The sequence below is a fragment of the Perna viridis genome, chromosome 13 (genome assembly GCF_037379345.1).
Source record: "Perna viridis isolate PV_CMFRI_1.1 ecotype Kerala chromosome 13, ASM3737934v1, whole genome shotgun sequence".
Taxonomy (NCBI): Eukaryota; Metazoa; Mollusca; class Bivalvia; order Mytilida; family Mytilidae; genus Perna; species Perna viridis.
Genome location: NC_142457.1, coordinates 16,921,113 through 16,949,077, shown reverse-complemented (window position 1 = coordinate 16,949,077; position 27,965 = coordinate 16,921,113). Strand labels below are relative to the sequence as shown.

General features: G+C 32.4%; 1 protein-coding gene and 2 long non-coding RNA genes across 4 annotated transcripts; 2 read left to right on the top strand and 1 right to left on the bottom strand.

The window, feature by feature from the left end:
• Window position 1: 1 nt before the first annotated feature.
• On the top strand, window positions 2-13,978 carry LOC148599765 (uncharacterized). The gene is made up of 3 exons (XR_015918137.1): window positions 2-113; window positions 12,690-12,712; window positions 13,781-13,978. It is a non-coding gene; the product is annotated as an uncharacterized LOC148599765 (long non-coding RNA).
• Window positions 2,975-27,823, bottom strand: LOC148599764 (transcription initiation factor TFIID subunit 5-like). The gene is made up of 19 exons (XM_088559154.1): window positions 27,689-27,823; window positions 23,388-23,500; window positions 22,497-22,575; window positions 21,216-21,294; window positions 19,652-19,775; window positions 17,944-18,062; window positions 16,854-16,931; window positions 15,411-15,511; window positions 14,863-14,954; window positions 13,972-14,091; window positions 13,217-13,362; window positions 11,848-11,985; window positions 10,547-10,628; window positions 9,638-9,749; window positions 8,746-8,859; window positions 7,656-7,710; window positions 6,849-6,971; window positions 6,021-6,117; window positions 2,975-4,131 (listed from the first exon to the last, which is right to left on the bottom strand). Exons 1-19 carry the CDS (start codon window positions 27,776-27,778, stop codon window positions 4,017-4,019), a joined length of 1,977 nt encoding a protein of 658 aa, XP_088415280.1. The 5' UTR covers window positions 27,779-27,823; the 3' UTR covers window positions 2,975-4,016.
• LOC148599763 (uncharacterized) lies at window positions 19,166-27,850 on the top strand. 2 transcript variants are annotated; one of them, XR_015918136.1, is made up of 4 exons: window positions 19,166-19,264; window positions 26,196-26,257; window positions 27,118-27,178; window positions 27,710-27,850. It is a non-coding gene; the product is annotated as an uncharacterized LOC148599763 (long non-coding RNA). The 2 variants fall into 2 exon arrangements; XR_015918135.1 differs by lacking the exon at window positions 19,166-19,264 and having other exon boundaries at window positions 23,497-26,257.
• The last annotated feature ends 115 nt before the right edge of the window (window positions 27,851-27,965 follow it).

Below are 27,965 nucleotides of genomic sequence, written 5' to 3'. Positions count from 1 at the left end.
CGGCTTTTGATTGTTACCTTTTTATCGTTGTCGATGTATTTTAGGTGGTCTTAGGGTAAATTCTGTTTACGACACCAACTTCCTTAATCGGATGAAGGTTGTCAACATAATAAGTAAGTCTTTTTTTAAATCTAGCTAGCTTTCGATCATATTCCAGCATTTCAATTACCCGTCGGATAAAAGCTCAACAGAGCTTTTGTTCTATTGTTATATGTAAAACCGACGTTAAATAAATCTTTTATGCTTTATGCTTATACATTTTGAGTTGTTAACGTTGTATGATTATCTACCATTCGATACCTTCGTTCTTTTGTTGCAGACCCAATGTCCTTTGATTATAAACGTTTGAGTCGATCGTCTCACGTTATTTTATCTTTTTCTTGGCTTTTTAACCGCCAAGTTCAGTTGCTCTTTTTTTTTTCTAACTTCACTTCCCCATTCGTTCCTGGTACAATTAGTATTACATATTGTAAATAAGTATCATATTTTGAGCGTTGAACCTTCATCACTAAATTGAAGAACTTTTATAGCAAAGTTTCATTAAGATAATTCGGTTGACAATTATTTGCATTTCGTTATATATGTCCAGGATACTTGATTGGTATTTTAAACAGTGTCTATAATACATCGGTTACATTGTTTCTTTACTTTAAAAAGCTATATTTAGATTAACATTAAATTTCAGTTGCGGTGGTCTCCAACTTTCCGATTACCATTGTTATAACTTTCCATTATGACTATTCCATTTGACTATTGCCAAGAATTTATCAGTTCGGTAATTACGTTTTCGCCCTTCATTTCCATCACTTTCATGTGCAGTTTATTTTCAGGTTGTCTGCGTTTTCAATGCTATATTCTGCTTGAAATTATTTGGTACATCGTAATTCTTTCTTATTTGGTTACGTATCACATGTAGCTTCTTTACTTGTTCTAAGTGCTCAACTATGTCGAAACTCTCCTTGGTGAATGAGTTTTAGGAATTGATTAACTGATCACCAGTCGTGTTCTAAATCTAAGAAGTTTCGTTTTGTATCTCCTTGTGCCTTGTTTCGTATGTTTTTTTAAAGGGGTTGTGTTTGTTTTTGTCTTTTTTTATGTTTTGTTCTTTTTTTTCATTTTGGTTTTGTGGTTTAGCTTTTGTTTTGTCTTGTTTATTTGGTCTTTTTATTATTTTATTTTTTGTAATTTATTCTGTCTGCTTATTTTTGGTGCAATATTCATGTAGTATTGTTAAAACTCCCCGCATATAAACCAAGATTCTGAGCTGTTTCGCCATGATAAAAATTTTGACTGTTGAAATTATTGCTATATCAGTTTTACTCATTTTAAAATGTATGATTCTCTGTTTGTGTATCACGAATATTTAGTCAAACTGTCATGAATTACTTATAATGAATAAACATTATTTATTATTGAAACGCCCTGATTCAAATTGAATTATTCCCTCGAGATTTTTATCCAGGAAATGTAATTATAAAGCCGTGTGCGCACTGTTTTTACGTCTTTCCAAACCGCCAAAATAAGTAAATCCTGAGTAGAAGTGGTGACGGCAAAAAAAAAAAACGCTACATTTTCAGTCATTGGCAGGGAAGTGGCATCTGCAGTTTAGAATTCATTACAATTTAAATTTTAAATTGTGCTTTCTTTCATTTTATTTTATAATCAAATATTGCACAATTAATGGGTAGTATCGCATTCAAATAACGGTAACGTAACATAATTAAAAAGGAAAAATCTAAAAATTAAGACATTACTAAGCTTGTATTATGTGAGGAGAACTGATATGTTGAAAATTTAAAGGCATCAAATATTAAGTGGAGTTCAATTTGCGCGTATTTTATAGTGATTTGTTAGTAATCAATCAGAAAAGATATTTTTTAAAGAACGATTTCATGCACCAAAATGGAGGTATAGTATTTAATTACTTTTCTGAATTAATGAAATTCAGAATTTTCTCACAAAAACTCACTCATCGAATGTAAAATCCTCCCAAGTCAGGGTTTTGAGTCCACCCTCGCTCCCTCAAACCCCTGACATCACTCATTCATATTTAGCAGGTATCGTCCAGCCAATTGGGACTTGGGAGGATGCGAATGTACAAGTAGCCGCCTATCCCTTCCTTCAACACACTTAGCTAGTATCTCGCATACATTTAAAACATTCTTTATTTCGGAATTCTCCAAGTTCTTCTCTCGTTTCTTTAAGATTAGTTTTAAGTTTGGCGTTTTCTACCATTACAATCGACATGGCACGTTCTAAGTTGGGTTTTTTTAGTGTGTGCTTTTGTTTTATGTTTTGTTTTGCTTTTGCTATCTCCTCATCAGCACTAACTATAAAATACCACACTCACTTCAAACGGTTATGATACTAGTACATTTCCCTAGTTTTGAAATTTAAGATATTCTGTTCATTTTGTATTTTTGATACTCCCCTTGTTTGGTGGCCATGTTTTAAACTCAATAAGCATTGAGGCAATATGGTATGTAAGTCTTGCCACGTGACTCCGTGGTTTCACGAGAATGGGTCCTCGTCTACCATTAAAATGCATGGATTCGTCATTAACATATCATTGGGGTCAATATTAAAGGGAAATATTTTCTTGTGTAAAAATGCTGATAACAAATGACAAAAATTCTAGTTTTACAAGGATAAAAATGTTAAGAAAAACATAAAACGAAGATTTTGCATTGTGATGATGTTTATCAATTTCCTGGAAATAAACAATAAAATGCAGATCAGTCTTCAGATTTCAATACGTTCTACACTGGAAATTCCGGAGGGAAAACTGAAACTAGAACAAGACCTACAAATCCTATTCCCAGGTATGAACCCCTAGCATGCTTGTGATTAAATTTGATATCAATCCATCAAGATGTTTCAGAGATTACAATTTTTAAAAGAATGTTAACAAAGACAGATCATGAAAGACCCTAAGTGATAACAACATTAGTCCACATAGTTATAACAATTCAAATCAGTTTTATTGCATTTATTAAAAGCAATATATGTTAAGTCATTTCTACATTTTACATTCAAACCATAACTTTCAAGGTATAATTCAAGATTTAATTGAAGTTTGACCATTTGATAATTATGAAATTCAGTTGAATTGCAAACGTTTCCCCTCTGACAGCACAGCAGTACCAGCTGCCCTATCTTCGATGCACTTCTAGGCATGCTCTTAACACTTTTTACATTTGCATTCTCAATTCTTTAGATGCTATGGTCACATTGCACACACACATACACACACACACACAATCATTATGATCTATGAAGATGTTCCACAATAATCACATAAGCTAATGACTTGTACCTTGATAGCCAACAAATAAAACAGTCCTAAAATTCTTAAACAAGTATTAAGCACTTCAAACGTAACAGAATGTAAGATTAACAACACTCAACTATAATTACCCACAATTTGCATGCATATAAATTTGACACCTTGTAACTACAAGATGCAATTCACATGATACAATGTACATGCACAGGATTCAAACATTATGTGTTGAAAAGGAAATTTATTGTTTTAGGAGTATGACTATGCTAATTAAGAGACCAAGATGTTAAATGACCTTTAAAAACTGCTGCAAATCAAAATAGCTTTTTCTTGATTCACACAATGTAAATGTTACATGTTGAAACCGAATATGATTTCATTTAGATGTACCGGTATGCTAAACAAGAAACCTTTGAAATTTGTAGAGAATAGAAATACTGCTACTGATATTTTAATTTCATATTTCTTTATTCAATAGTGTTTGAAAAATAAATACCCTAAAATGCACATCAAAGTTAGGAGAACAGGTGCACAATATCTAACCTTGGCCACAATCTCCCAACCTCAATAATATGAATGAACACTTTTGTGGTATAGTCATATTCTCCCAACTTCCTGTCATCACCCTAGAACACTTTATGCTGTTCGTAGCATTACCTTTGAAGGTCCTTCTCCTGCTAATGTATATTCAACACTAGCTGTAAAAGAAACACAGATCTATTTCTAATGTGTTTCATATGGACACTGGACCACTTGCAAGTAGTAAGTTCTTTCTGGTAAAATGAACACACAGCACTGATGTCTGTTTGGTCGGGAAGGACCCTAGTAACAGCTTTGGGTTGTCATTGCTGAAACAAAGTAAAAAGGAACATTTAAAAGTTATAGTCATATACAGTGTCAGTTTTTGCAAAAAAATCTGAATGTTGCAACCTACATCATGCTAAGATTACCCTCAATCAACCATTTTGGTCAAATACAATAGTACAGTAAGCAGAAGCCTGGAAAGAGAGACACAGCACAGGTCATTGTGTCATTGTGTAACAGCAGTAGACAAAATATCTAAGCATTCTCTGAAAAAAACTGTTACAGATATTACAGTATACTAGTTGACTGCAATATAGCTGCACTGTAATGAGTTGCAGGAAAAAAAAACACCACTGCTAGTTTATTAAGTGCTGAAATCAGTATGAATCCGGCAAAACCTAAAATAATGAATCATGCTCAGAAAAAACATGTGAATTTGACAATGGTGACACACAGTTTATGGTCTATCGATGACAAATTGACAGTTCTTTCGTCTTAGAAGTGTCAGAGGATGAAGAAAAGGGAGTTCAAAGTTAAAAAAACAGAATGATAGTGGAAAATTGAGTTATCTCCCTTTGATGATGAAATTGTAATGCAGTTCGTATGATTTATACCCTGAATTACTGACACTTAAGAAAGAAATGAGTGCCATTTCTGCATTTCAGATAATATTTTGATTGTATCCTTTCTCTACCATGATTCACCCACTACTTGATTCTTACTGAGAACAGCACTTCAACTACACTGGTTTAAGTATCAACATATAGTCACTTAAATTTTAAGTTTGTTTGTTGGGGTTTAACGTCCGAGCAGCAATATTTAAAGAGAAAATAAATTGTTTATAAGGATTTCCTGAGTATTGTGTTGGGGGATTTCATAAAAGGTAGAAGCATAAAAAAAACAGTTTGGATTTGTTTATCCAATAATGATAATTTGTATACTGTAAACTGGAAAATATTGGTGCATTTTCTTTTTGCTATTTTCAAATATAATGTAAAAATAAATCTTACGTAAAAGTCACTTACGTCTAGTGGCTAAAAAAATAACTTACCCTATAGGTAAACTAAACAAAACTAACTTACACCACTAGTGAACACAGCAAAACTAACTTACACCACTAGTGAACAGAGCAAAACTTACTCAACTAATGAACAAAGCAAAACCAACTTACACCACTAGTGAACAAATCAAAACTTACACCACTAGTGAACAGAGCAAAACTAACTTACTCTACTAGTAAACACAGCAAAACTAACTTACACCACTAGTGAACAGAGCAAAACTTAATCCACTAGTGAACAAAGCAAAACCAACTTACACCACTAGTGAACAGAGCAAAACTGACTTACTCTACTAGTGAACACAGCAAAACTAACTTACACCACCAGTGAATAGTGAATACAGCAAAACTAACTTACACCACTAGTGAACAAAGCAAAACTAACTTACTCCACCACTGAATAAAGCAAAACTTATTCCACTAGTGAACACAGCAAAACCATATTACACCATTAGTGAAGTAAGCAAAACTAACTTACTCCACTAGTGAACAGAACAAAACTAACTTACTCTACTAGTGAACACAACAAAACTAACTTACACCACTACTGAACAGAGCAAAACTTAACCCACTAGTGAACAAAGCAAAACCAATTTACACCAGTAGTGAACACAGCAAAACCAACTTACTCCACTAGTGAACGCAGCAAAACAAACTTACACCACTAGTGAACAGAGCAAAACTTACTCCCTCCACTAGTGAACTAAGCATAACTAACTTACTCCACTATTGAACAGAGCAAAACTAACTTACATCACTAGTGAACAAAGCAAAACTAACTTACACTGCTAGTGAACTAAGCATAACTTACACCACTAGTGAACTAAGCATAACTTACATTTACCACTAGTGAACAAAGTAAAAATAACTTACACCACTAGTGAACTGGGTATGGAGAGATCAGAATCAGTATCAAACTCCTGCAAGACTCGGTTGACATCCCAGATCTTTACACAATTATCTAGTCCTCCTATAAAGTTTTGAAAAGTTATAACAATTATTACCACTTAATGCTAACATTCATCTAAACATCTACGTTTTGTTCTGATTGAAGTATGAACAAGAGAGCCTATTAGCCATTGACACAGTCAGAGGGTTTGATCAACTTTATTCTCTTTATGAATATTTGAAGAAATCAAAGAATTACTATTTATTGTTATTGTGTAACTACTAAGTGATTTTTTATCCAAATGAAATAGGGGTTTTCTTTCCCATTATGCTGACTTTTTCATCGATTCTGGTAGGTACATTAAAAATTCAAATTTTGTATCTGCAACTTCTCTAAAATCAGTACAATGCAGATGATTTTAGTGTAAAATTTCAATTATTCTCATATCTGAACTACATGTACATTGTAATCTTTATAGGAAGAAACTTAATCCCAGAATTTATTTTTGTCTCATAGAATTTTCATGGGTTTAAGTAGAAAGGATTAAAACAATGCTAAAAAGAACATTTGCAATGGTGAATCCAAAAAAATTTGAAAAAGGGGTGTCCAGCTATATCTTCTGAAGTAATCATCTGAAAACCAACGGTGGAATGAGACAGACAGACAGACAAAAGGACACACAACCTTTGGAGGTTATCATATATAATACCTCACCACTTAAAGTGGTTGGGTACAAAATTAACTTTTTTGGCATAAATTGTAAAATTGCAATAATGATATCATGTAATTTCCTATATTCCTAGTTTTAATACCTGAAGCCAGTACACTCCCCTCTCGACTGAATCCTAGAGAATACACAGTACCGGTATGTCCTTTTAACTGAGCTAACATGTTACCACTGGCTATGTCCCATAGATGTATTGTCTTGTCTACACCTAAAATAAAAAGATTTCAAAAGAGCATTTTTCTAATCTGTGTTTTAATGAGAGCTTGCAGTGCATGCCTGTGAAGAATATTCAAACATGTTTCAGACTGTATCAAGTTTTTTAAATGTTGGCACTTTTCAGTCAGTGTTATATTTCAATTTATACATCTTTAATATCTAAAGAAGACTATAATGAATTCCATCATTGAAAAATTTATACAAAAACCATCAATAACTCTTAAAATTCACATTTTTTTTGTTAATTTCAGGTTTCTATGGGAAAACTTCAGAAAATTAACTTTCCCTCAATTAAAATCTGCTGTCCAAATAGTCCTTTCAAAAAATCAAATTTTCTAAGTGTCAAAAGAAAGAGGAAAATGCATGTTATCAACAACTTTTTCACGACAAATTTGTACTATCCCTGGGTGAGGTATAGTAGAATCCTAGAACACAATACTGCGAAATTACTATTGTTTGTGAGGTACCAATTTTTGTGGTTTTCGTGGATAGACAAAACCACAAAATTTGGTTCAAATCAAAAACACTCAAAACCACGAATTTAAGAATCCACAAACTTGTGTTTCTTCCCTAATCCACGAAAATTTGTACCCAGGAATGAAAGTATTTTCACAGTATATCAATTCTTTTCCATGTTTCTGTCATAGTTCTTTCTATCTAAACATTAAATACCTACCACCAGAAGCAATAAATCTTCCATCAGGTGAAAAACACAATTTTTGGACTGGTCCCTGAAAGATATTATCAAAGATTAATGCTCCGACATATGTAAACATGCATCAAGAACTCAACCCCTTTTGGTCTGCAGAATTTGTTCAGTTTATAAAGGTGTTTTTGGACTGTAGAATTTGTTCAGTTTAGAGAGGAGTTTTTTGCTCTGTTGAATTTGGTCAGTTTAGAAAGGTGTTTTTGAACTGTAGAATTTGTTAAGTTTAGAGAGGTGTTTTTGGGCTGTTGAATTTGATCATTTGTTCATTTTTTGGGAGTTCTGTATTGACAAGTTTCACTGTATTCAATTTTCAAAGATAACGGTGTACTTATTTTCATGTTTCAAGATGTCAAATTTGCTGCTTTTTTCTATTTTTCAACTTGTGAAACATGTTTCTAGTTATAATGAAGGAACTTATTTAGGGCCATTTATTTTTATGACACAATAGCATGCAAATGCTATATAATCATCACTGGTGTATTCACACAACAACGGGAAAGGGAGTGCAGCACGCTGTAATACCAAGATTTAACCAACTAATTCATTTGAATCACCTGTACCAAATCAAGACCATTGTGGTACCAGCTGCTCCAGTGGTGTAATATCAATTTTGCCAGATTTGTTTTGGACTGGAATTGATTTTGTTGCTACCCTTATTTAAGTTTTTTTGCTCACAAAATGACCAAAAGTAAATTATTCACAAAAACATGAAGCTGCATGCAATGTCCTGCTAGGCACAACCCTACTTGTACAGGAATTTGATTTGGAAGGCAACCTAAATCACTTGCAATGTATGTCCAATTTATACTAAGCTTAACACCAAATTTGAAAATTTATCCATCTATTGGGAGCAGAAATAATTGTGACAAAATTTGGAAGGATAAATAGACAAGGTGATTCCAATATGCCACCTACTTATTGAGTGGGGAATAGTAAGTGTGCTTACAGTATCCACGACATTAAAGAAGTGTATGGACACTTGACGAAAATTACTATTCAATCGTTTTTTTATGAAACATGGCACAGATCCTAAATTGTTAGCAAAACCCAAACTTACCTTATGCCCTGTAAATGTTCTGACACAGTTCCCAGACTGGTTGTCCCACATTCTAACTACTCTATCACTCGAACCAGTAACAATATAGTTGCTATTAGGATGGAATTCTACACACTAAAAATAAAAATAGACACTATTTCATTTCTATAACCTGATACTATTACCATATTGTTTAAGGGACATAACTTATGTTATAATACAAAGCCATAAAGATTTTTTTCTTAAATAAAGTACATTAATATGCTATAAATGTGCACAAACAATCTTAGGTCTGCAAAAAAAACCTCACAACGTATCATTTACAAAGCAATATGTAGGAAATTTTTTCAAGTTTCAAAGTTTCAGAATTTTTTTATGGTTGATGAAAGTCTGAAACATATCATCCAACATATATTTTCCAAAGAATTACTTCTATTCTGCAGGATAAAAAATCTATAAAAAAAAAAACTTAATTCATTACAATTTCTTTGAAATTTAATGTTGTAAACAGAAAAAAATTGATAATTCTTGCAATAAAATCAAAATCAGGGGTCTTCATTCATTTCAGAAATTAATTATATATAAACAATCAAAAATACTAGTTTTCCCTTCTTTCTGGGAGTTTTCTTAAAAAATGGATTTTTCAAACATTGGATTGTGATGTTTTCCTTGTAAATTTAATTTAGATCATTGGCCTGCTGTAAATATACACTAGTGATGTTTAGTTTTATAGTTAATATATCCAAGATAATGGTCCTTTCTATATTGCAGTCCACTTTCAAATTTTTTAATTTTTAAGACCAGGATATTTTCTTTACTATAGTAAAAAAAGGAGAAAAAATTTTCAACGTCATATATATTTTTTTTTTTAAGTTCGTCTTTGAACCACACATCACAGTGTGAAACAACTTACATCTACATCAGATAGATGTCCAGCATATATTCTAAGAGGTTGGTAATGATCAGTGGACCACAGTCTGGCTGTACGATCATGTCCACAGGACACAAAGTAGTGACCATGCGGGCTGAAAAAAAGAGAACAAAAATAAATTAATTAAAAAAATGTGCAAAGTTTTTGTAATTTCAAATACTTTAAAAAGGACATCGACATTAAGTGTAAGTGTTTGTAAGTATCAGGCAAAATGGGAAAAATCAGAAGCATGCAGGTCAAAACCCCACCGATCTGACAATGAAATATCACTCAAGAATACTTTATCTATTTGAAAAGACTATTATTTGATCTCTGCATCACTATCTTTGCCCAGAAATTTTTCAATGGAATCTTAGAAAAGTTAGGCTTTTAACAGTTATCTGCCTTTGAACTATTCATTTTCAGTGCATTTCAATGAAATTGTATCCCAAAGTTTCAGCACGATATGGAAAATTTTGTCTGTTTTCCTTGATTCTGATGGTGCAAACAGTCAAATTACAATATCAAAATGATGGGTTTTTTCATGCCATGTTTAAAAGAAAAGAAAAATAGCTGTAGTAGACTTTTTATGGTGACATGACATCCTATTAAAATCTTAAGTTTTCATCACAGCTGTTCAAACTGAAAAAATGGAGACAAATAGACACATGAACAATGGCATCACTTCATTTACATGTATAACCAAGAGAAAAATATTGACAGTCAGACCTACCTAGTTTTCAGGTTCTTCATTCTAGATTTTCTCAATGCAGTATCAACTAAAAATCTCAAAAAGCTACCTCATTACATTACTTATGGGGACACAGAAAAATGTTTAACAAAAACCTTCATTACTGATTTTCATAATCATGTCCAGAAAACCAAACATTTTAATTTGAAAAGTCCAAGTACCTGAATTTAGCATCCCACACTGGATACTGATGTCCTTTGTAACAAACCAGATTACTCCAGGTTAAAAGACTCCATAATCTCACTGTTAAAAAATTACATAAAGTTTTATAGCAAAAGCAGAAAGCAAAACCTAGCAACCTTTTTAAACAACACAGTAGAAACTTATAGATAAACCAAAAACAGAAACACTTATAAACTAAAAACAGAAACCAGTTGATTTACACAGGCAAATACTGTTCACATGAATTTCATGTGAACTCTGTCACAAAGTCAATTTGCTCAATGCAGGTAAAAGTCACATGAAATTTGTGTGAAAATCATGGGAAATAATTCTGCCTTTGTAGCAGTCCCATTTTGTTTCAGCGAGAACAATCTTTTCAAGAACAAGGATGATACTTTCATGCATTTTTCAGTATATATCTTTATTTTTTCTCTTGCTTTAATTGATTCATAAATTCATTTGTATTTTTTTTTGGACACAGGGTATGTAAGTCTCTTTCTATTTTCATTTTCTTTACTGGAATTTACAACATAGAACATATTGAAAACTGAAGACCGATCTGCATTTTATTGTTTACTTCGGGTACTCCAAACGCTGTATAACAATGCAAAATCTTCTATTTTATGTTTTTTCTTAATACCATTATCATGTAGAAATAGATATTTGTTATTTTTTATCGGTATTTTTTAACACAAAAAGATGTTTTGCCCTCAACACTGAACTCAACATTCTCTAAATGGCAAGTCTCCATGCTTTTGAATGGATGACTTGGACCCAATCTCGTGAAATCACGGGGTCACATGACGAGACTTACATACTCTATTAGGACAAGACTTTGGCTTGTTGTAGTATCTGATGTTTTCAAATTTTAAAACCTATAACCTTAATCCAAAACATATTAAATTCAATGACTAAAAATTTTCATTTAACTTACTCTAGGATCATATAAACTTACTGCAAATAATCCTATAAAGTTTTCATGTCATCGGAAAAATATTTTGGTCACCATCTTTGTGAATAAAAAATAAGAAGTCATTCTTTTCTTACATTGCATAAAATTAAGGAGGTAGACCTAGGGTAAGGGACACAACTCTTAAAAATCATTCAAATGTTTGTATTCAGCATTTTACATCAATCCTATGTAAGCATCTAATTAACTTGGATTCATTTTATTCTGCTTCAAACAAAAGCTTGAGAGGCTTTGGTGAAATTGAATAGAATACAAACATCACTGATTTCACGATTTATGTACCTTACCCTAGGTCTACCTCCTTAAATGGATCCTTAGTTATCTACTTACCACAACCATCTTCAGATGAAGAAATTAGAAATTTTTTGTCCTGACTAATATCTGTGGAATAAACTGGGCCATTGTGACCTACTAATGATTTGACATCTGACCTAGTTCTGTCATCCATCATTCTCTCCAACACATCATCTGTGATAAAAAAAAAAATTAGGGAAATTCAGTCAAAAGAAAAGTATTCAGATAAGGAAAATTTGAGTAATGACCCCATCATACATCTTCATAGAATCTGTAGTATGAATGAGGGAAGGAGGTATCTGTATTCAAAATAACGACTGTTGATGTGATGATGCAATGCATGTTTAATGTAAAGACTTGACAAATGGGAATATGCCAGTTTGCAGGGGTTTCATTATTTTTTTGCCATTCAGGTACCATTGGTTTTGTAGGAGGTACTTTTCATCATTTTGTTTAATAAATATGTTTGAAATATTAAAATTCTGGTGGTATCTTTCAGTAGTTTAGAAGGGTAAAAGTACCTGATACCACCTCTTAATGAAAGGCCTGAGTTTGTCTGAAACGCCAGCACAGCAACTGTGTTCCAAATAAAAACTAACTTCTGAATTACATGCCCGTATTTCATTTCTGACAGAATGACTTTGGGCCATTCATGTTTCAGACCCCATGTCACTGATGCTTGGTCCATATAAAAATTGTGAACTAGTAAATTTCACATTTTTCTAGTATAGTAGTCCCCCACTCCCTTGAGAGACTATCCTAGTTGCAACACAAAATTGATACTGCAAAAGGGCGGTCTCTCAAAATGAACTGAACCAAAACTAAGAATGACTAAAAGCTCTTTTGTACATTGTTATGGATTACCCATCTCATTTCAGGTTTTCTCCAGTAGTCTTGAAGTGTAAGTGTATTTAAAAGAATTTATTTCAATGTCTTTCTTGTTCTTAATCTACACATGTATGTTATATAAAACAGTTTTTATATATGTAAGTGTTACACACACTTTGTTTATATTCTCAAAGTTCCAGAAAGGGGTGTACATTTTACATCAAAACTAGTAAAAAAACATAATTACGAAGGTACACCTAGTGTAAGGGACATAATTCTTGAAATCAGTGACATGTTTGTATCGTATTCAATTTCACAAACACCTATCAAACTTTCTTTTGAAACAGAATGAAATCAATCCAAGTTCCTTTGATGTTTACATTAAATTGATGTCAAATGCTGAATACAAACATTCCAATGATTTGTAAGAGTTGTGTCCCTAACCCTAGGTCTACCTCCTTAAACTGTATCTAAAACGCTCAACTGATTTTGAATGGAGAACCTATGAGTTATCCCCATTTTCTAAGGATCCAAAGAAAGCTATTTTAAAGAAGCAGCAGTAATACGAGTATCTTACCTGTATCCTTATCGATAAGTTCCAACTCCTCGGGAGATTTCATACTTCTGAGTTTGTTTGGAGTCAGAGTAAATACTCGTATTGTAGAGTCAGAGAATCCTGCTGACAACAGACTTGAGTCTTCACACACACTGACTGCTGTTACTCTACAAATTGGATGTATGGAGATTAAAATCTTGATATATGGTATCAAATTTTGAACTTTTCTCACTTTTGAGACAAAGATATTCCTAACAGTGTGAGACTTCCTAATCTCATTGTGCATTTTGAATAAAATGTATTTCAATACTTTACAATATTTTAAGAATGAACTTGTCCATATTCCTATCCCAGCAAAACTCAATACCAATGCCTTTCGAAACGAGTTGTATTTATTATACAAATATTTTGCAGTTCAATACTTAATCATAGGAGGGATAAGACAGATGTTTATCTATTTAAACAAATGCAACTCATTTTGAAAGGTATTGGTTTTGAGTTTTGCTGGGATAGGAATATGGACACGTTCATTCTTAAAATAAATTTTTTTATTTAAATCTTGATATATCATAAAACATATTTCAGTACTTAATGAGATGCAGATTACACATGGTATGTTCCTGTAAGTATAATGGGCTGAGAGACTCAGATGAGCAGCGTCTTTCCTTCCTTTCACAGTTGGTGACATGGGTAAAAATGATAATATTAAAACAGTAAGATAAAGGAAAGTATCATGAAATTATAAAGTAAAATTTACACTAGAAATGATAATTTACCCTTGATGAGCATTGACAATGGAATAAAAACAAACAGTTGGCATCTGATCAGCTCCAATACGGACACGCTTGATTGCTTCTCTAAAAGCATTTATCTTCTCCAGCTTGTCTTGGTCTTTCCTGTGAAAATACAACAAATTAATTTCATAAAAGTGTAACCATCCATTAACTATAGACCATCCTTTAAATAAGTTCTGGTCATATCTCCAATTCATCATTAAATTCTGAACTTCTTAATTAATTTACCAAGTATACTTAACAAAAAGAACAACATTGACAATAGTTATGTGTCAGTTTCTGTGAATATTAGACAGTGCTTGAAACATGGCATGAAATAATCTACGACTATTTCAGAATTTTCAAGATTTTGCCAGATTCTTAGGAAGACTTGTACTAAAAAAAAAAAAAAGTCATAACACTGTTTACATTACACAGATTTTTAGATTGACATTGCTGTATTATGTCAGGTTTAAATTTCACACTGTTTAACCTTGGCAGGTTCAAATTTCACACTGTTTAATCTTGGCAGGTTCAAATTTAATCTATTTTTGGATTTAGTATGTTTAGTTTCACTTTTTACTCTTTGACCTTAAAATCTTTCTTCTATTGAAATGCAAATCACTTGCTCATAATTGTCTTTCCTGATTAGCCAAATACTGGTAACTCAGTGGCATTCAAATTACTGTATCGAAAATTGAAATCTTGTCTCCTGTGTTTATATTTTATCATAAAATGTAGAAAATTATAAGCAAAATGAGCAGATCTTAACTGTGTCTGCTATTTTTTCCCAAAGATAATACTTGGTTTGATTTTATAGACACTGGTCAATGTTTTTGGTTTAGACAGGGTGCTATGTTTTGGGCCCAGAAAAAGTTCACAATGTATGCTTACAGTTCAGGTAAAGGTATTCTGTTACCAGCAGGAGCATGAGGATCGTTCTTAGACTTTCTCAACTGTAGGGGGTCCTTTTTTGCTTTCTTTTTCTGAAAGTAAAAATACAGAAAAGGATACCTGTTATCATTTATTATCAGATGGTATGTTTCAAATTATTGATACCCATTAATAGTTAATACAACTATCTCACCTTTCAAAAATCTGTAACATGAAGCCAAGTATATGAAAATAAAAGTCCGAATTAGGAACATTTGAGAATTAAACAATGACAGACCAACATGTACATGAAGATCTTTCCTTTTGAATCTTATAGACAGAATTTTATCAAAATTCTCAAATTTCTTTATAAGAATATGGCTCTGGGAATGACATTTGGAACAGAATATTTCAGGTCTTGTAATACATATACATGTAATATGAAAATCCATTATTTGACTTAGCAAAACCTGTTCCTTTAAACCTACTAAAGACAAAAAAATCTTTCTTCAACCACTGACTCCTTTACAGAGAGAAGTAGGTGTTAAACATTATGTCTGTAAACAAACCTTAGGTTTGTCCTCTCCGTCACCTGTGTCATCATCATCATCTAAAGGTATATTGATATCTGGTTCTCTCAGTAATCCAAAGAATACTTTAGCTTTGTTTGCTGAAAATACAAATAAGAAACAGTATTTTTGAAATGTGTTTGAGCTAGCATAAAATTCAGGACGTCTTCCCATTAGTAGATTTAGAACTTTTTTTTCAGGAACTTCAATCACAAAAATATCAGTTTGTTTTGCACAAATGCAAAACACTCACATATGAGAGGGAGACTCCACAAAATCAATGAAACATTAAAAATCTCCCACAAAAAAAAAATGTAAGATTTGTGGAAGTGTTTGGTTTATTATATCAAAAATACTAAATAATTGAATTTTTACTTAAAAAATTTGCTGTTATGTTAATGTCTCCCAGATAAGACAATGTTCATGAGGGAGAATCTCCAACACCAACTGTTCCAAAGTATGTTTATATTAAAGAATATTCTATTTTTATTTATTAATTCTTTTGTGGGACAAATTTTCATGATTTGTTTTTGTTAGCCAGTCAATTACTACTAATGCAATAGATATTTATGTTCTCTCCACTTTACAATTAATTTATTACTGTAAGATAATTTCAGAGTTCATCACATATATTTAATTGTGTTATTTTGTCGCTTTTTATTTTACTTTTGCAATACAAATCCATTAATGTTAAAAAGAAATTTCAAATTCTACATCTATTTTTGAATAATTCTTTTCAAAATTCTAAATCACATGAGCATGCTAAGTGGTATCATACCAGGGGCTGCTCTGGCTTTTAAAATTCTGTCGCCAGAAAAATCACCAGCTGCCAATTTGTGTCGCCAATTTTCAGAAATTAGAGCCAAAATAGGTGCTAAAATTTTTTTCTAATTTTTTTTTAAATATGACAGTATCAAGTCATGAATTCATCAAAATAACCCTTTCATTTATGACATCATGTATCCAAGATTCACTCTATTTATGCAGGTATAAAGCAGGTTTTTAGCTCTAGTCTTAGAATATAAAATCATTAGTCGCTTTATATGCAAAATAATAAGTACTACTCCAGAAAAAGGTGTTTTATTTCAAATTTTTTTATGATAATGTTTACCTTTGACAAGATGATAAGAGTTTTGATTGGCTCAATAATACATTTACATCTGATTGACACCTCCCAGGAGGATATTGTGAGTCACGGTCACCAGGTCTAATTACCTTTGATTGGCTTCAGTCGTTAATTGGTTGTGGTCAATTAACTTTGACCAGGTGTCAACACAATTGTTTAATTGGACAGAATATCCGTTGCTGACAAACTTTATGTCAATTTTAATATACAAAACCTAGGCGCCAAGAAAATTGCAAAGTGGTTATTTTTGTCACCAGATCAAATAAAAAATTGCAAATTGCGACATTGGCAAAGCCCAGCGTGATCCCTGATCATACCATCTTTTTCAGCTTCTCCCAGGAGACCTCCTCCAGTGGCTGCTATCTGTTGTTTATTTCTAGGTACACCATCAAATACTGTAGAGAGATACAAAATTTAACTGAATGAATAGACAACTTTCGTATTCACTTTTCTTCAGAAAAGTCTTCATTTATACTGAACCCAACTGGGGTCAACATGTTGCAATGGGAGACAAGGGAACAAAAACCTTAATCGGTAAACTACAAAGGATTTTTAAATGAAACATGATCACAAAAGTAATTCAGATATTTTTTTTTGTTCAGAGACATGTTTCCACATAACTATTATTGGTACTTTATTTGTCTTGTATAAAACTATAAACCAGTTTCCACCAGATTTGTTGTAAATGGCAAATGTGAAAGTTGTCTATTTGCCATAGAACATCTAGAATTAAAGGCATGATTGAAAAAAAAACCTCTATTTTTTACTACAGATTAATTCTCTAATAATACTTTAACACATTGTTTTAAAACAGAAATAGTCAGTGACATTATCAAAAAGTCTGTAAACATGACATGCATGTTTCAATTTTTTTTCCACTTTGCCCAATTCATACACAAAGAAAAGATAATTTCTCTAGTTTATTATTACTGGATATGAATTTATAATGAAAAAACAAAAGAATTATGTTCACAATCTGCTTGACATGGGTTATTTAATAACTTGTGTTTTGTATCTCATTCTTTATTTTTTTCCGAAAACATTTGTCTTTACTAAAAATAGCAAAGTGGATGAAACATGGTTTGGAAAACTTGACAACTTTCGACTTTGCATCATCAGAATCAAAGCATATATAAAATATATAACATATCATTGACTTATAACCACTGCAACTCTGCTAGCAAGCATATCAAGAGAAGATAACTCCATCCAAAATCCTCACTTTTCTAACATTCTAATGAAAAATTTTAAGAATATTTCCCCTAATACACAGATCAAATAGCGGTCCTTTCAAATAAAGAAAACTTTTAATGAAATTATATGGTCAGATTGATGGGGTTTTGACATGCATGTTTCAATTTTTTCAACTTTGCCCGATTCATATGAGGACTTGTACTTCAGGCTTACCATCTATAAATAGATGTTCCTGTATGATGTTTAGGAGAGGCTTCATCTGGTTATCTTGTAAGTATCTCTTCAGATGGTTGTAAGAATCTCGTGACATTTTTATGATGAATTTACTGGCTCTAAAATACAGATGAATAGAAGAAACTTAATTTTTTTTTAACAATTGTACAGTTTATGCAAAATGTGTTGAACCAATGATGTTGCAGTAAAATGTACTTGGTTCTGGAAATGACCCATAGGACCCCATTCTGTACAGGAACCTAATATCCAGTAATGTTAAACATGTGCTTTGTGATTAAGTGTCAGTTTCTGTACGAATCAGGCAGTGGGTGAAATATGGTATGAAAATACCCACCATTTTGATAGTTTAATTTGCAATTTTCACCATCAGAATCAAGAAAGACGACAAGATTTTCCATATCCTGCTGGACCATTGAGTTACAATTTCATTAAAATGCACTGAAAATTAACATTTCAAGGACAGGTAACTCTGTCAAAAACCTCATTTTTCTAACATTCCATTGAAAAATTTCTGAGTAAAGCCAGTGATGCAGAGATTAAATAATGGTCTTTTCAAATAAAGCATCCCTGGGTGAAATTATATTGTCAGATTGGTGGGGTTTTGACATGCATGTTTCTTATTTTTCCCATTTTGCCTGATTCTTACAAACACTTGCACATAAACATATACTACTTCAGACCCATCGAAACCTGCCGGACCGTCGGACCTGTCCGGTAAAATTGTCCCGGGTCCGGTAAATACACGTTACTTGTCGGCCCGGGTGTCCGATGTTTTTTTCTTACGTTAAAGAAGATTTTCTCAAAACTGACGTGGTTTTTGTGAATAATAAAACTAGAACGTTTTAATAATTACGTGAATTAGTCTACAGTCTAGCGAGATAGTCAATCAATTTGATTGTAAACAATAATATGTAACTTCCGGTTCATTCGCTACACGTCATTTCATCCTTTGATATATCGTCCCTTCCGTTGTCTCGTGTGTCGATAAATTGTTCAGAGTTTTTTCGGTCAGACAAGTCATGACCTTGTGTCTGACCGAATGTCAGATGTGCTTAAAAAAATTTCGATGGGTCTACTACTTGATATACAAGTACTGTATTTTCACTTAAAAAACTTTGAGTAATGTAATTAAGTTGTTTTTTTTTTAACCCAACTTAATTCCATTACTTCAAGATTTTTTTCAGTGAAAATACAGTACTTGTGTACAAAAATTAGAGTTTATCTTATCTTAAGAATAGAAGAAATCATGAATCCTACACCAATGAGAGTGCAAGACAGGGAAATCTCAAGACACCCAAGGGTAAGATAAAAATTTAACAAATTTAAAAAAATAACAAGGCTCCACTGAGTTAGATAACATTGAAATCATATTTGAAGGTGTCTGATAATTTGTAGTCATACATTTTCATCAACAAAGTCAATCTTGTATATGAATGGAATAGTATCTTTTAGATTTTCCATTACCAATCTTGATTTGATGGTCTCATATAAACTTTTTATTGAAGCTTCTCATGCATTTCCAATAAATTCAATTTGCAACCGTCAAATCAAAAACTGACAACTCCAAATCTTCAAACACTAGTAGCATTACATGTACCTCCCAATCCTATGAATGACTAAAGCAGAGTTTAAATTTCAATCCAGCCGCCTAGGACCAGGAAGTGAATTAATATTTTCTTAGTCTTACTTGAAGTTATCCATCAACTGGTTTCCCCTCATATGTTCTTTTTTGGTAACAGTAGATAGTTGTTTTATGTCTTCTTGGTAATAATATTCTTGTTCAGAGGAAAACTTGTGGTAGAATTCTATCGCTGTAAAACATGAAGTTAAAAACTATTTCAAAACTCCAACATTTTAATTTAGCAAAAAAGGGCATTTAATGGGACTTTGTTTGAATGATACTCCTTCATGTTGCAAAAATGGAGGTAAAAACAACTTAAAATGGGCATTACCTTTGTGTAATAATTTAATCAAACTGAAATACAAACTTGATCTGTATTTTCTGATACTAAATACTCATCCAAAGTTGGAAGAATGTCCTCAAGTATTGTCAAAAGTTATCACCTGAAAGCCATCAAGTACAGACATATGTACAGATAGACAGATATCCAACTTTGGAGGGTTTAACTTAATATCCTGCCACTTCCTGTGGACTCAGAAACTTGTAATTTTTAAAAATTAATAAAAATTCTTGAATTATACTCAAACAACAGAATTCACATATGAAAAGTACAAACTCACATGTTAAGTATTTACATGTATTGTAGAAACATTTTAATAAATTTACGAATCACCTAGTTGCAACTGTAGTCAACAACCAGCCCAGAAGTGACCTTGGAAAGTTCAACAGTTTTACACAAGAATAGCACAGATATTTGTTATCCAATAAAAAAGCTCTGATTCATAACCAGTGCTTGTCTCAAGCAAATGGAAGTTTCACAATGGATAAATGGACATTACCTTAGTTACCCATGTCCAGAACTATCCACTTAATCTAGGGTAAAATTTGAGAAGTGGGTCATACAAAATGCATGTTACATTTAAAAAGGTGTTTAGTAACATACGGTATGTTCAATGTAACTTATTTTATTATATTTCATTATATTTTTATATATAGCGGCTGTTAAAAAAATACTAGGTACATTTTGATGCAGTGTTCAAACAGAACCAAATGTACACATCGATATATGTCTTCACAATTTCAAGGCTCTTGCAGGTGCTGATTCAGAAAGGGGGGCACATTCAGCACTATCCCTTCCCCTCCTTGTAATTGGAGAAAAAAAGTTTTTTGCTTGAAATCTTAATTTTTCACGAATTCTACTTCCAAAAATGCTTTGCTCCGCATTTTATTCTATCAATGCCCCTTAAACTGAAATCTTGGATCCACCCTTGTCCTGTGTCCACATGTGTTTGTGTGGCCCATTCACAAAAGTGAACAAAAGTGAACACAAAATTTCTAACACTGTGAGGTGAACTACATATATATGAATTTGGTCCTATAATGTTAATTTACTTTACTATACTATATCCTTGCTATTCTAAAGCTACTCACACACTTTTAATATTCAATACTGTAAACCATGAAATATTCACAGCAGTTATATTTTCGCTATTTTCACGGTTAGACCCAGAAAGCGAAAATCAAACCTCCATGAATATTTTCATTGAAGTCAATTATAGTACAATCTAAGGATTGATCACAGAAACCACAAAAAAAATGGTGCAGAAATTTCCCAGTTTACAATACTTACCACGGCTTTCGTGATGGTTGTAAACCAGCTCTAAGTACATATGAACAAATACAGGATACATAATCAGGTACAATTCCACCTGAAAAAAAAAGACACAAATGGGTTTAGGTAACATTCATTTATCTCTTCACCTTCAAATTTTAGAAACTTTAAATTATCCTACAGTTCCCATTCAAAATGTATTTGTCATTTGTGATTCAAACTTTTATACTGTTTTAGCCATTTGCTGTCATTACAGTTGATGCACTTTCAATACTTAACCAATTTGATAAAAACAAATTGCAACTTAAAATTGATTACCAGTACACAGTCTATGCAAATCTTTCAATTTTTGGTCAAAAGAAATTTCTATACAACTGAACTGAATGAACTTTTACTTTTACTGGTTGATTCATTATGGATGTTGAATAAACTCAGAAAGCAGTCCTGTACAGTTAGACTAAACTGCAGTATGCATGTTATTGTAAATATTATGAGTGCTTTTGAAAAACACTCATTCAAAGGGATACAATTCAAATCCAATCAATTCTACCTGGAAGGCATGGTTCATAGAAAAAAAATTAAATTAACCCATACTTACTGAAATTAAATATTACAACTAAGCAAAATTTAAACCATGCCAACAGCAGCAAGGCTAAAAAAATAATATGTCTTGTTTCCTGCTACCTTACCTACCATATTTTTCATTTTGGCACCTACCCTTCACATTTCATGGCCATTTTGGCTCAAGCAAATTTAAATTCTAAATTGTTTCTCCATTAATTCAACTTAAAATTTCGTACATACCACACCTATTTCTTTCAAGCTGATAAATTCATAATTGGAAACAACGCTATGATTTCAGGCATTCCAAGATAAAAGATTAGGCACGTAGCTTTTGCCTGCACTTAATTTTTTTTTTTTTCAGATAAAATACATCCAGGAGAGGCATAAATGATGCTCTAAAACGCTATCTCCGTGGAGCTTCAGGGGGCTTCACCCCCTGGACCTGCTGGGGGCCTTAAGCAGCCTCCAGACCACCTGCCGTAATTTTGCCTACACTTCAATTTGGCCTCAGCTACGCGCCTGAAGATAATAAAAATACATTCTAAAAGTTAAGACCTTTTATGCTGTTTGCTAGTAAATTAAGACAAGATGAAACAGGGAGTGCATTACAGCTTTAATTTTACTCAGAATAATGGAACATTATTTTTAATAAAAAATGTCTTATTCAAATCCAATGTAATATCAAAATATTTCTTAACTCATAATTTTTGGAATGAGTGTGCCCCTAGAATATACCTTATGCACATCCAAACAGGATTCTATAAAGGTTTTTAGATGTGTGTAGTATTCTGTATACAATGATGGGTCATCCGTACTGAAATATAACAAATTTTCAACTATAAATAATTATAGGCTTCTCTCAAAAATAGTATTAAAAAGTTATATTTTTTATAACACATGCCTTTACCATGTTCTCAGTGGAGTTCAATCCACTCTCTGTAGGTATAAAGGATTTTGATCAGTACATACCGGTAATTTTTTTACATTTCTTAACTTTGGTTGCATGTTCAAAAAACTGTCTTTAGACTAGTAAACTACTTACATGTTACAAGAGCTTGAGTACAAGGACAGCTTGTAGTTCATTCATATTTTTATGTAACAAGAGGTTGAAACACATTACACCCGTTGGCATCACAATTTTGGCTTGAGGCCAATTATAGGTAAAGGATTGAGACATTACCTTTTTATTTGCCAACTGTTTGAACTCTGCAATAAAACTGCCAATCTTGAATTAAATTCAATCAACAGTTATCACAAATCCACTAGATCTTGTGTGCATGGACACTACATTGTCCACCTGATATGGTGGGCACATGGATGACTGTCTAACATGGGCATTATATGTGGGCAAAGTGTGGACAACTTGATTTGTCCACCATGGGCAAATGGAATCATCAAAATAGTCATAAGCTGAAATGTACCTCATAATCATATGTAGATTATTTACCAGCTGTATGCGGCAAGAAATATTTCTTTTAGACTAAACATGCTTTGTGAATTTGTCAGCAATTTTTTTTATCATCTGTATACAGCAAGCAATATCTCTTTTATACTATATTTGTACAAGTAGCTAATTTAATTTTTTCAGTGGAAATATTACTGACTGACTGTCTGTGCTTTATTCACCTTTTGTAAGCAGCAAGAGCTTGGGAAACATCATTCTCAGATTGTCCGACAGTTTGTGGTTTAACATCATCATCAGATATACCAGCTTCCTTCTTCAGTAACTCCTCAGTACACTGTCAATGAAAAGAAATGATTTAAGGAGGTAGAAGTAGGGTAAGGGACACAACACTTAAAAATCATTGGAACATTTGTATTCAGCATTTTATATCAATCTCGTGTAAGCATCGAATTAACTTGGATTGATTTCATTCTGTATCAAATGAAAGCTTGATAGGCTTTGGTGAAATTGAATATGATACAAACATATCACTGATTTCAAGAGTTGTTTCCTTTCCCATAGGTCTACCTCCTTAACTCTTTTTCTTCTATGACATGTTAATTTTTTAGCTTGAGATTGCAATAGAATAGGATTAAAGTGTATAATTAACAATATGAAAAAATATACAGGATTTTCATATCTAAAAACCATAGTGTGCAAGGTTAGTATAGTTATTGCTACAGTCTTACTGTAACCAATTTCTATACAAATGTATATTGTATTTTTGATGGGAAGCAAGTTTTAAAACAGAAGATATATATATATACATAATGTATAATGTACAGGTTACACTTATTCCAGTCTAATTAAAATTAGACCTATCAATTGTTCCATTCAGTCACTGCATGTAGGATCTAACAATGCACATCCATTCTACTTTCTGTTCAGATGACTTTTTCAGAATCCTCATGTTTTTCAATTTGAATAATACTTTCAAAATCGTGATAGATGAATTCTGATTGGCTGATCAGAAAGTTCCTCAGAACAGAAAGTAGAATGAAGTGTTCTTTGAATTCTGATTGGCTGAGCACATATTCTGAAGCAAAATAACTTAATTAAAGATAAAAAAATCTTCATTCCTTAAGTTTATTCAGTCCAACTGAATGGGATTCATCTTTCATCTACATAACAATCATTCTTCCCATCTTAAGTCATCCACAGACATAAAGATGATAAATCAAAATTAAATCATACATTTTCAGATTCATGAATAATGATGATGAATGATGAAGCAGTAACCAACCTCACATTAAATAGTTTTGAGTAGCTCGCATGTCATGATTTTATGGCAAATCATGGTTTGAACCTTTGAAGTTGTAAAATTTCAACAATAGGATTTTAAATATTTTTATTTTGTATCTGACAAAATACAAGAGAATGAAGACAAAATCAAATCACATGAAGGCAAGATGGAACCTGGGTCTGTTCGCTTTGTACCTTGGTGGCCTTGTACCTGTTTGCCCTATTACTTTTTCATCCTGAGTCTGTTCCACCTACATGTTACATGTATATATATAATTTCAAGGTATATGGTTTAAGAAAGAATCTTTTTGACTTATTGGGATCATGAACAACTGCAACAATAAGGAATAGAAATACATGTATATTTTTAATAAAACTTTTAATCTATGAAAAGGATATTTACAGCAACCATACAGGTCTGCTCTGGTTTCCAAAATTCTGTCTTCAGAAAAATCACCAGCTGCAAATTTTGGTCACCAATTTTCAGAAATTAGAGCCAACATGGATGTAAAGAAAAAATATTCTATTTTGTAAAATATAACAGCAAGTCCACAGATGAGTTATATTTGTCAAAATAACCATCATTCATGTCATACATGTACCGTACCCCAGTTTCACTCGTCTTCCTACTGGTTTCTGCTGATGTACATTCCTAACTCATTATTCATCTTGTGCATGTAATTAAGTAGGTTTTTACATGTAGCTTTAGTCTTAGCTAGGATTCTGATTCAATTACGATTCAAAATGACAACAATATAGGGTCTCTCCTGGAAAATGTAATTTTGTGGCAAATATGGTTTCAGCATACAGTAAATGATTCAAGAATCGAAATCGGTAGGTGTGACAAGCACGATTTCAACTTGAAAGTAGATAGAAAAAGTTGAAAGGCGGTAATCCGGGTTACCTCTGAATCTCCAACTTTTTGGGTGGCACATCGTTCTGACCCCAACCCGACATATCAATATCCAAATAAAAAAGAGGAGTGTTGCAAGGTCAGAGAAAAATCAGACTAAAACGTATTGGGGGAACAGACTCAGTGTTAACAAGTTCATACAGAGAACGGACCTGATACCAGAAAGATAGGCATCAATTATTCAAACTTTTCCAATACATTAGAAGTAGAACTGTGATTTCATTTCAAATGAGACAATCCAGCTTCAAATCTCACATTAGTCACTACATTCGTAATGTCAGGTCAAATAAGATAAGAACACTTAATTTTGATTCCGCATGTTATAAAATACAAACACAAGCTCTAAGGAGCTTTTGACTGAATATAAAACAAAAACATAACATAAAACAAGGCAAAGACACATACACATACACACAAAGCAATACATATAATCAAGCACAAAACAAACATAGCATGCACTAATTAAAACATATTAATATAGCAGAGAAATAAACATGAAAGTAAACATGTATATAAACATGCAGAAACTAAATCTAATGCAGAAGTACTATTATTCAAGCAGAAGCCAAACAAAACGTATAGCTGAAAATGAGCATGATATCTAAAGGAAAGTTACCTGCATGCAGAGCAGCGACATTCCGAACCATTCCAGGACTGAATTAGGCTCTTGAAATGAGAAAAACTATTCTGTCCTGAATAGGTTGGGAAGGCTGTTCCAGAGTGTTGCTGCAGCAAATTTAAAAGATTTTTTACCATAGCTGCTTGACTTTACCTGAGGCATATTCAATAAGTTTACATACCTGAAAGAATATTTAGAATTTTTTACATTTACCAGATTATCCGTCTTATCCGTCTGATCTGCAGTGAAGGCACCCTAGCTTTGATGAGGAGTTCCTGGTAAGAACTGTTATAGTCCTCATATACAAAACGAAGTGCTCTTTCTTGCACATTTGGCCTTTTTCACATTTATTTTATTTAAAATTTTCTCTACATTTTCATTAGATACCTCTTTAAATATAAAACTGTTTTTATAATTTCAAATGTTCAAAATTTCATTTATACTGGGATGGTTTGAGGGGTCATATTCAACATCTGCTCCAATTTTGTCAGATACAGTGGAAAAAAAATCATGAATATTGAATACGTTTGACACGTCTTCTGAATTGTTTATAATTTTGTCATTTTCAAGTAGTACAATTTTTCGCTCTCCACAATTCCCTTTTTTTAGAGAAGAATGGCTTGACTGTTTTCCAGAAGTCACAATTTTTTTATGCTCCAGAGCAAAGTACTAAAAAGTTTACTTTCATAGATTTCCTTTTGAGTTTTGTTATCAAATTTCTTTGTTACCTAAATTTCTCCCAATTTTTGTCACTCCGGTTTTTAATAAATTTAGTATATAGCATTTGTTTTCTATATATGGCCCCTCAAAGTTCCTTGTTCATACAAGGAAGTAGTTTTCTACGTTGGCTTCTAGTTTTTATTGGAGCTTGTTTGTCTAAAACGTTTACAAACTCATTTTCATAATCATTGTACACATTATTGAAATCTGTATCATTACAATTTTCAGTAATTTTAATTGAATGTAAATCATTTGTAAAATAATTTAAATCAATTTTTTTGTAACTTCTACATTTGACATCTTTCCTTTTGTCAACTGGGAAATTACCTATTACAACCATTGAAATAATATTGTGATAATCACTCACACCAGTTGGACTGTTATTTGTTCTAAAACACATTTCTTTTCTTTTCGTCAGAAAAACATCCATAAGTGAGGGATTACAACCTTTTTTGAAACATGTTAGACCTTTGATACACGTAAGTTGTGAAAGATTAAAAATATCACAAACATCAGACAAGGTTTGAGATTTTTCGTCTGATAAAGGATAAAAACTTAAATCTCCAAAAACAATAATATTATAATATGAAACATAAGCTTTGTCTAAAGATTTGGTAAAACTTTCATAGAATTCTTCATTCTTTATTGAGGGAGGGGGGTATATACTCCCATAATGAACCATTTTTTATCATTACATTAATAAAAAAAAATCATAACAAATATTTTCAATTTGATCTGATTCAAAAGAATGTTTTCTACCTGAGGGTAGGTCATATTTGACAAGAGTTAATAGTCTATCGCCATGCTGACTTCGGTCACGTCGTTGCAGCTTGTACCCGTCAACTTGGAAATGGTTTGTCTTGGAATGTATTAATACTATTATCAAGTTTGGATTCTGCTACTACTGAGTACTAGTACTAGTGTTAGGGTTAATAGGTCTACGATATTATCAGTTAATAAAAAAGTTTGCAAAATGAAGAAAAAACTACCTTTAAGTTATTCTTCTTCAGAAACTGTATAACAGCAAGAAGAGTTTGCTTGTCTGATACATCTGACTTGGCAGAGTCAAGGCTATTCATGTTGATTTGGCTCTGGGGCCGGCTTCCCAGGCTTTCTACTGGTTTCTGTTGACGTACATTCCTAACTGGCTCATGGTTAGAGAAACAGGTACTCAGTCCTCAATAAAAATCTCCAAAAATATTTTAAGAGAAGTTCGATTTCATTTTGTATGAATTTTCTTTCAACAAAACAAAAGTTATTCATTTC